The 11,112-nt window shown below is 39.0% G+C and overlaps 1 protein-coding gene across 1 annotated transcript in view; it reads left to right on the top strand.

The window, feature by feature from the left end:
• Window positions 1-2,889: 2,889 nt before the first annotated feature.
• Window positions 2,890-11,112, top strand: part of LOC133062919 (solute carrier organic anion transporter family member 6A1-like) — a 117,425-nt gene continuing 109,202 nt past the window's right edge. Inside the window, 1 exon segment of the mRNA XM_061152256.1 lies at window positions 2,890-3,022. Coding sequence (XP_061008239.1) covers window positions 2,890-3,022 — 133 coding nt within the window.

Raw genomic sequence — 11,112 nt, 5'->3', positions numbered from 1 at the left:
ACTAGATGGACATTTTCTGGCAAAGTAATGTCTCTGCTTTTGAATATGCTCTCTAAGCTGGTCATAACTTTCCTTTCAAGGAGTAAGCGTCTTTTAATTTCATGGCTGCAGTCACCATCTGCAGTGATTTTGGAGCCCCCAAAATAAAGTCTCTCGTTTCCACTGTTTCCCCATGTATTTGCCATGAAGTGATGGGACCAGATGCCACGATCTTAGTTTTCTGAGTGTTGAGTTTTAAGCCAGCTTTTACAGTCTCCTCTTTCACTTTCATCAAGAGGCTCTTTAGTTCTTTGCTTTTGCCATAAGGGTGGTATAATCTGCATATCTGAGGTTATTAATATTTCTCCCAGCAATCTTGATTCCAGCTTGTGCTTCCTCCAGCCCAGCATTTCTCATGATGCACTCTGCATATAAGTTAAATAAGCAGGGTGACAATATACAGCCTTGACGTACTCCTTTCACAATTTGGAACCAGTCCATTGATCCATGTCTGGTTCTAACTATTGCTTCCTGACCTGCATACAGATTTCTCAGGAGGCAGGTCAGGTGGTCTGGTATTCTAATCTCTTTAAGAATTTTCCACAGTTTGTTGTAATCCACACAGTCAAAGGTTTTGGCATAGTCAATAAAGCAGAAATAGATGTTTTTCTGGAACTTTCTTGCTTTTTCAATGATCCAACAGATGTTGGCAATTTGATCTCTAGCTCCTCTGTCTTTTTTGAATCCAATGGTCATATGGAAGCTCCCAGTTCATGTACTGTTGAAGTCTGGCTTGGAGAATTTTGAGCATTACTTTGCTAGCGGGTGAGATGAGTGCAATTGTGTGGTAGTTTGAGCATTCTTTGGGATTGGAATGAAAACTGACCTTTTCCAGTCCTGTGGCCACTGCTGAGTTTTCCAAATTTGCTGGCATATTGAGTGCAGCACTTTCACAGCACCATTTTTTAGGATTTGAAAAAGCTCAACTGGAATTCTATCACCTCCACTAGCTTTGTTTGTAGTGATGCTTCCTAAGGCCCACTTGATTTCACATTCCAGGCTCTCTGGCTCTAGGTGAGGGATCACACCATCATGGTTATCTGGCTATTAAGATCTTTTTTGTGTAGTTCTTCTGTGTATTCTTGCCACCTTTTCTTAACATCTTCTGCTTCTGTTAGGTCCATACCATTTCTGTCCTTTATGGAGCCAATGTTTGCATGAAATATTCCCTTGATATCTCTAATTTTCTTGAAGAGATCTCTAGTCTTTCCCATTCTACTGTTTTCCTCTATTTCTTTGCACTGATCACTGAGGAAGGCTTTCTTATCTCTCCTTGCTATTCTTTGGAACTCTGCATTCAAATGGGTATATCTTTCCTTTTCTCCTTTGCCTTTTACTTCTCTTCTTTTCACAGCTATTTGTAAGGCCTCCTCAGATAACCATTTTGCCTTTTTTCCTTTCTTTTTCTTGGGTATGGTCTTGATCCCTGACTCCTGTACAATGTCTGAACCTCCATCCATAGTTCTTCAGGCACTCTATCAGATCTAATCCCTTGAATCTATTTGTCACTTCCACTGCATAATCGTAAAGGATTTGATTTAGGTCATACCTGAATGGTCTAGTGGTTTTTCCTACTTTTTTCAATTTAAGTCTGAATTTGGCAACAAGGAGTTCATGATCTGAGCCACAGTCAGCTCCCAGTCTTGTTTTTGCTGAATGTATAGAGCTTCTCCATCTTTGGCTGCAAAGAATATAATGAATCTGATTTCAGTGTTGGCCATCTGGTGGTGTCCATGTGTAGAGTCTTCTCTTGTGTTGTTGGAAGAGGGTGTTTGCTATGACAAGTGTGTTCTCTTGGCAAAACTCTGTTAGCCTTTGCCCTGCTTCATTTTGTACTCCAAGGCCAAATGTGCCTGTTACTCCAGGTGTCTCTTGACTACCTACTTTTGCATTCCAGTCCCCTATAATGGAAAGGACATCTTTTGGGGGTGTTATTTCTAGAAGGTCTTGTAGGTCTTCATATAACCGTTCAACTTCAGCTTCTTCAGCATTACTGTTTGGGGCATAGACTTGGATTACCATGTTATTGAACGGTTTGCCTTGGAAACAAACAGAGATCATGCTGTTGTTTTTGAGATTGCATCCAAGTACTGCATTTCGGACTCTTTTGTTGACTATGTGGGCTATTCCATTTCTTCTAAGGGATTCTTGGCCACAGTAGTAGATATAATGGTCCTTTGAGTTAAATTCACCCATTCCAGTCCATTTTAGTTCACTGATTCCTAAAATGTTGATGTTCACTCTTGCCATCTCCTGTTTGATCACTTCCAATTTGCCTTGATTCATGGACCTAACGTTCCAGGTTCCTATGCAATATTGTTCTTTACAGCATAGGACTTTACTTTCATCACCAGTTACATCCACAACTGGGTGTTGTTTTTGCTTTGGCTCCGTCTCTTCATTCTTTCTGGAGTTATTTCTCAACTGATCTCCAGTAGCATATTCGGCACCTACTGACCTGGGGAGTTTCTCTTTCAGTGTCATATGTTTTTGCCTTTTCATTCATGGGGTTCTCAAGGCAAGAATAGGTTTGCCATTCCCTTCTCCAGTGGACCACATTCTGTCAGAACTCTCCACCATGACCTATCCATCTTGGGTAGTCCTACACAGCCTAGCTCATAGTTTCCTTGAGTTAGAGAAGGCTGCCATCCATGTGATCAGATTGGTTAGTTTTCCGTGATTGTGGTTTTTATTCTGTTTCCTTCTGATGGAAAAGGATAAGAGGCTTATGGAAGCTTCCTGATGCGAGGGACTGACTGAAGGCGAAAATGGGTCGTCCAATTTTCTGTTGATGGATGAGACTGTGTTCCCTCCCTGTTATTTACCTGGTGCCAAACTATTGCGGAGGTAATGAAGATTATGGTGACCTTCTTCAAAAGGTCCCATGCACACACTGCTGCACTCAGAGCCCACAACCCTTGCAGCAGGTCACCGCCGACCCACGCCTCCGCCAAGACTCCTGGGCACTCACGGGCAAGTCTTGGTCAGTCTCTTGTGGGGTCACTGCTCCTTTCTCCTGGGTCCTGATGTGCACAAGGTTCTGTTTGTCTCCTCCAAGAGTCTGTTTCCCCAGAACACATATTAGGCCAACAATGCTGTGTTTTCATTCCTTCCAATTTTGTGCTTTTATAATATGTTCTGGGACAGTGGGTCAGGTAAAAAAACTTTCTAGGAATACAAAGCTCTCTTTTGCTTTGAATTTCTTGAAAATATCTGTATTTGAGGATGGTCAGCTCTGCCAAGCTAAATAAATAGTCACTCTCTCAGATGTTACATGGACTTCAGTACTTTTACAGTAATTCTTTCTTGGTTGGCCTCCCAAAGAAGATCTTTCTCTATTTATGACTCATCCCTAAATCCTACAGAAAGAGACCTTTTACCATAGATTTCTCTTCCTCTAATTCAATTGCTGTCCTATTTCATACATATAAGGGGCTTCCTTGGTGGCTCAGTTGGTAAAGAATCTGCCTGCAATGCAGGTGACCTGGGTTCGATTCCTGGGTCGGGAAGATCCCCTGGAGAAGGGAATGGCAACCCAGTCCAGTATTGTTGCCTGGAGAATCCCATGGACAGAGGAGTTGGGTGGGTTACTTACAGTCCATGGGATTGCAAAGAGTTGGACATGACTGTGAGACTAACTTTCAGTTTTTCACACATATAAATGCAAATACTGGGTTTTGTGGTAGTACTAATTCCACCCCCTTCTGCCTTTGAGTTCTGAATACATTAAAGAAGATACAGAAACACAGTAAGGAACGAAATATTAGCTGTACTATTGGAAAAGCCATTTGAAGAGCAGGACTGGAACTGGAAAGTGAAATACACTGCCTGTTTTTCCCGCTGAGCTGGGCTCACTGAGTTGCCACAGGGAGACAGAACGGACACAGCGGGTCCGGGCTCTGTAGGCTCGGCGTCCTTCCCTAGTTTCACCAGTTTGACAAGTCAGTCCTTCTTGGGGGATAGTCAAGTAATGAGGTGACAGGAGTGAGCAGAGGTAATCTCGGGGTTTTTATCCCGAGGAATATAGGAGACCTCTCTTTCTGTAGAAATGAGAGAAGGGTGATAGTGATAGCTATTCCCCACCCCTCCGTCAAATTATCAGTTTCATAAAATGTCAATCAATGAGCTAAAACCTAATTATGGGCCAGTTTAGCCCCATTGCTTATCAGTATGTATGTAATCAATCCCTGCCTTAAAGTTGTGCAAACCAGGTATTCCTGATTAAAAGAATTTTAATTTATTTTATTTTATTTATTTTTATATATATATATATTTTCCTTTTTTTTTTCATTTATTTTTATTAGTTGGGGGCTAATGACTTTACAATATTGTGGTGATTATGGAATATTACTCAGCCATTAAAAGAATTTTAAAATCCTGATTCAAAGAGTTAAAACTTTTTCTTTAAAAATGCTTTGCTTTAAAACTCAAGTTTTAAATACACTGTGCGCTGTTTAAAAAGTTGGCATGGTGTAAACAAAAATATACTGTTTTACCCTGAATATATTCAATAACTCCAGTTCAGCTCTCATGGAATCCTGGGGGCATGATTAGGAACATTAAATCATTTTGTGAAAGTAATTGAAGATATTTTCCCCAAAGAAAGGTAAGTTAAAAATGTGACAGCATGTGGTCTGTTTTAAACATCTAAACCCTTTCTTTTACATTTAATATAAAAATGAAAGTGTATGACCACTAGATGGCAGCAAACCAAACCTTTTAAAAACGTGTGCAGACATGCGAATTCGTTTCAGTTGGGTCCCACTCTTTGCGACCCCATGGACCATAGCCTGCCAGGCTCCTCTGTCCATGGGATTCTCCAGGCAAGAACCCTGGAGTGCAGTACATCTGATGAAGTTAGGCTTCCCTACGGCTCAGCAGGTAAAGAATCTGTCTGCAATTCAGGAGACATAGGAGCCACAGATTCGATCCCTGGGTTGGGAAGATACCCTGGAGGAGGAAATGGCAACCCACTCGAGTATTCTTGCCTGAAAAATCCCATGGACAGAGGAGCGTGGTGACCTCCAGTCCAAAGGGTCCCAAAGAGTTGGACACGACTGAGTGACTCAGCATGGAAGCCTGAGGTAGAGGGCAAAGGGAGCCCCTGCTGGCAGTGAGGTTGTCAGGGGAGAAGCAGGCATTTAGACAGAAGCTTTGACTTGCAAAACGCACTGGTAAATCAGATTAACTCTATCAAATTGTTGGAGAAGGAAATGGCAACCCACTCCAGGATTCTTGCCTGGAGAATCCCACGGACAGAGGAGCCTGATGGACTACAGTCCATGGGGTTGGAAAAAGTCAGGCATGACTGATTGACTAACACTGTCAAACTGAGATTACAGGCTATCTATATTGGTCTGCCAAGGTTAAACTCTTTTTAATACCAATTCCTTATAACATATGTTATAAGAAAGTACCACAGACAAAGTGATCCAACCCGCCACAGTCTTCTGAGTTCTGAAAATACAGTCATTGACTGTGACAGAGGCTGGCCCACTTTGCAGATTCTGAGTAATCCTTGCCAAGGTTTGCTGTGACTAACTCTAGCACTCCAAACCCTTTTGGGATCCTTCCCAACTTCCCCCCTTTAGGTATGCATTCTCTTCATTTAGACTCTCTCCATTCATTCTCTCTTCAGTTAGACTTATGGAGGTGTTTCTATTGGTACTGGTTGATGAGCTTCAATATATCAGTGAGACATGAGATTATCAAACTTATTAAGAAATTATTTTCAAAGTTCCTATATACTGAAATATATATTTATTACATAGCAAATTAAATACAACCTGTATAAACATATAAACAACCAAAAAGAAACATTTAAAAAAAAATCGGTCTGCTCTTCATTACCCTCAAATTTTGAGCTGGATTACATCATGATAAGTAAATACAAAAATCTTTAAATAAAGATAATATGTGTTGCGACTAAATATGCAGCACTGTATTCAAATAATATATTTCATCTAGTAGAAGATGGGGCTTCCCAGGTGGCTCTAGGGGTAAAGAACCCACCTGCCAATGCAGGAGATACAAGAGACATGGGTTCAATCCCTGGGCTGGGAAGATCCCCTGGAGAGGGGCATGGCAACCCACTCCAGTATTCTTGCCTGAGGATCCCATGGACAGAGGAGCCTGGTGGGCTACAGTCCATAGGGTCACCAAGAGTTGGACATTGTTGAAGCAACTTAGCACAGTGCAGTAGAAGATAGTTGTAAATGAAAAACGTACTATATTTGGAATCAGAAAACTAGGTCAAAAATCTATCTTCCTTGCTTATTAACCTTATATCTTTGACAATATATCTTCAATGGTTGAGAAAAGTATAGAACCCACATTAAAGAAATTTTTAACAGTATATTGCATTTTTCAGTGTAGAACCTGAGGATGTATATTTTGTGCAGAATATGTAATAAATTTGATTATATAAACTATGAAAGGCAATATATTGGAAACAAAAAGTAGTGAAAATTCACTACTCTTAACCAGAGAGGAAGCAAGAATCATTTTTGGGCTCCAAAATCACTGCAGATGGCGATTGCAGCCATGAAATTAAAAGAGGCTTGCTCCTTGGAAGAAAAGCTATGACCAACTTAGACAGCATATTAAAAAGCAGAGACATTACTTTGCCAACAAAGCTCCATCTAGTCAAAGCTATGGTTTTTCCAGTGGTCATGTATGGATGTGAGAGTTAGACTGCAAAAAAAGCTGAGCACCGAAGAACTGATGCTTTTGAACTGTGGTGTTGGAGAAGACTCTTGAGAGTCCCTTGGACTGCAAGGAGATCCAACCAGTTCATCCTGAAGGAGATCAGTCCTGGGTGTTCATTGGAAGGACTTATGCTGAAGCTGAAACTCCAATACTTTGGCCACCTGATGTGAAGGACTGACTCATTGGAAAAGACCCTGATTCTGGGAAAGATTGAGGGCAGGAGAAGAAGGGGACAACAGATGGTGAGATGGTTGGATGGCATCACCGACGTGATGCACATCATTTTGAGTAAACTCCGGGAGTTGGTGATGGACAGGGAGGCCTGGCGTGCTACGGTTCATGGGGGTCGCAAAGAATGACTGAGTGACTGAATTGAACACAGTTCCATATCCCTTAATAGTTGAGGTCATTCCTATATTAGACTATGTTGCAGTAATCTATACCATCATGTATCTGATTTATGATTCATTTGGCAAAAAGAGTTATATGAATTACTCTTAACAGGTTACTTTAGTGAGTAGTTTTTCCTATATACAAGTTTAGAGATTTTAGCCAAAATAAATCTTATATGGGGGATATTTATCAGCACATTATAAACATTCATTGTTTTATTCAAGCTGATCTCTTGAAATATCTCAAGCTCTTGGTTTGCTAAATTTATCAGGAGTTGCTTTATTTGGCAGCTATATTTTAATACCTATATTGAAATTTTATGCAATAGTAACTTGTTAACTTCTAGAAAACATGCAAAATAATTTTAATATCCATACTTTTATGGATTCAAAGCTAGTTTATTCATATTTAATATTACTACAATTGGGATATGTTTTTATAATTCTTATTTACATTCTCTATGAAAAGTTACTAAGTCAGCAATCTGTCTTTTGAGAAAATATCCTGTGTATGAAGATAATCATTTCAGTACTGTCAGAGCAAAAATTGGAAACAAGCCAATTTCATTAATATAAGAGTGGCTAAATAAATTATATTAAATTCATACAATGAAATTCTTTGTAGCTATTGTGCCACTATAATATCAGAATCAGCATGGATTTCTGAGTATGATATTTACTGAGGTTAAATGTATAAGGCTGGAAGGAGCCACTATGTCTTCTTAAACACTTGGCTACAGTTCTTGCAACTGGATGGCAGTGCCCTCTATTAGGTAATAAACCTTGTAATTAGACACTTCTAGACTTGAACCCAGTCCAGTATTCTTGCCTGGAGACTGACAGCTATAGTCAGTCTGAGATTAAAAAAAAAATAAACTACATTAAAAAAATACAGACTGAGATTTAAAAAAGACACAACTAAGTAATTTAGCTTGACTTTAAAAAAACAAATTTGTTTATAAAAATGGAAAAAGCCTCATTTTATGTTAAATTATAAAAGAACACAAAAGCAGCAGTTAAATGATGAATAACTAAAAAAAAACCATTATTGTTAATTCTGTGATTTAAATTCTAGCCCTAAAATAACTTACAGACTTAACTTTTTCAAACTAAGAATGAACCTCTATAACTGCACTCCCCCCTATAGTAGCCACCAGCCACATGTGGCTACTACGTGCTTGAAATGTGACCAGTACAAGCCTAGATGTGCTCCAAGTGTAAAATATACGCTAAATACTGAAGACTTAGTAGGAATAAAAGAATGTAAATTATCTTATTATAGTTAATGTTTTAAGAAGATTGATTACATGCTGAAATGACAGTATTTTGAGCATATTTGATTAAAGTGAAAGTGAAGTCGCTCAGTCGTGTCCGACTCTTTGTGACCCTGTGGACTGTAGCCTACCAAGCTCCTCCATCCATGGGATTCTCCAGGCAAGAATACTGGAGTGGATTGCCATTTCCTTCTCCAGGGGATCTTCCCGACCCAGGGATCGAACCCTAGTCTCCCGCATTGCAGGCAGATGCTTTAACCTCTGAGCCAACAGGGAAGACTATATTTGGTTAAAGGAAATATATAATTCAAATGAATTTCACTCTTTTATTTTTTATGGTGGTACTAGAAAATTCTTTTTTGTACTTTTCTAAGTCTTTTTAAAAATTTTATTTTTAATTAAAGGATAGTTGCTTTACAGAATTTTCTTCGTTTCTGCTAAACATCAGCATGAACCAGCCATAGGTACACATATGTCCCCTCCCTCTTGACTAGAAAATTTTTAATTACACATGTGCTGAGATTTTGTTTCTATTGGACAGCACTGCTTTATAACTTTTGTTTCTTAGAGACTTAGAAACTTAAAAGGTCTCATTTCTGGCTAAAGTTAAAAAAGAATTTGTAAGGAATCATTTATTATTTCTTTTTGACACTCCTTTATACTTAAAAAATTTTGTAATCAGAACACCCACCACAAAAGTTAAGCCATGGGCAGAACTTCCCTCTTGGACTTCCTCTTTCCTTTAGAGCGCAGTTGTGCTAATGAATAACGCTGGTGTTGTTGCAATGACCTTCTACCACGTCTTGCACAGTGAAAAGGACATATCCTTTAAGTCTGTCACCTACTGCTTTCAGTAGTGATGTCCAGATTTACATCCTTAAGGGGGCAAATCATTTTTTTTCCTCCATAGATACTTTAAACATCACTGGCTATTTAAAATATGACTGCATGATCATACAGTTGTATCTTTGCATAAAGGATGACTCAAATGACCTTGAAGACAAGTCAAAGATCAATAAAACAGTATCAGCAGAAAGGAGATCATCTCTGTCAGTCTCCTTGATAAGGCAGTGCTATCCAAGTCAGTAATGCAATTGAAAATCTAGATATATGCAGATATTAAAGGCTAACATGTTATTTGTAGAATCATAGCTGGTCTAATATTTCTAGCTAAAAATGGTTCTTATAAAATTTTCTGTTCATGGAATCAATGTTCTTTTGTTTTCTTCACAGCTTTCCCAGGGTAAATCAATCCAAGGACAATATTTCTCTGGTTTTATCTTCACCCCAGTAATATGCTCCATGCTCCTTTAAAGATTTTCTTAACTATTACTAATAGTTTCCACTGGTTTAGTCATTTGCTTCATGCAGCATTCACTTTTAATTAGTTAATTAATTAATTGCTAATCAAACATTAATTTAATTCTCCAAAGTGCTAAGTACTGTGTCCTCAAGATCCTTTTGGTTTAGTGGAGAAACATATATACAAAACAATGAGATGTTTGGTTTTGATTTTTTTTTTTTATAATGTTAACTAATATTTTCTACATGCTTCTTATGTACCAGGATCTCTGTGCTAAGTAATTTTTTTGATGTGGTCCATTTTTAAAGACTTTATTGAATTTGTTACAATATTGCTTCGGTTTTATGTTTCAGTTTTTTGGCTATGAGGCACATGGGATCTTAGCTCTCCGAACAGGGATCAAACCCATACCCTGTGCATGGAAGGCAAAATCTTAACCACTGGACCTATAGGGAAGTCCCCGAGATGCTTGTTTTAATGGAGTTTTATGTGGTCAAACTGAAATGGTAGCATGAACTCTTTGGGAAGTGACAATGAATGGAGTAGAGCTGGAACCTGATGATCAAAGTCATATAAAGTCAGTCAGTGCCCTAAAGGTTCATGGAAAGCTCCTTTAGTGTTTGCTTGTGTTCCTCTCTCACTAGGACACAGTGCTGTTTGGTAGGGGTGAGGGAGAAAAAGCCAGGATGTGATTTGAGTAACAGGCCTCCAGCCTTTCTCAAAATCATCCTTGCTCTCTGACCTCGAGTCATTTTCTTTGGACTGATTAGCAGGAACAATTTCCAGAAACCTTCTTTGCTGCTTGGATAAAAAGATAATTTAGTGGGATCTTAAAATGGAGCTTCCCAAACAGACTCAAAACATAGAAAGAATACATCTAAGATTGAACCTGGTACATCTGTGACAGCTCACTGTTGTGGAATAAACATGGAAATAGCTTTTATTTTCAACATTACATGGTAGAGTGAGCATGAGCTTTGAAATCTGACCAAGACATTTTAATCTCGGCACTATTGACATTTAGAGCTTGATACTTCTTTGTTGTGGAAGCTATTCCTGGGCATGGTGGGATATTCAGCAGAATCCTGCTCCTCACCTTGAGTTGTGACAGACAAAAATGTCTCTAGACATTGTCAAGTGAACCCCAGGGGCAAAAGAGCCCCTTGTCAAGAACCCTTGAAATTAGATCAAATACAGAAATACTTCCTCCTGGTTCATGTGATATTTTAAGCAAAAGGCTTAACTTTCCTGAGCCAGTATATCTGAAAAACTGAGTGAAATGCTAAATACCTAGCACAGTGATTGATAGAGAGTAGGCAGGCAACAAATGACAGGTTTTTTTGGCTCCCTCCTTCTTATTCAGTTTTGAAAATCCAACAAGTTATCCTAGACTCTA

This window comes from Dama dama, chromosome 9, assembly GCF_033118175.1.
Source record: "Dama dama isolate Ldn47 chromosome 9, ASM3311817v1, whole genome shotgun sequence".
Classification (NCBI taxonomy): domain Eukaryota; kingdom Metazoa; phylum Chordata; class Mammalia; order Artiodactyla; family Cervidae; genus Dama; species Dama dama.
This window is presented reverse-complemented; position numbering and strand designations above follow the sequence as displayed.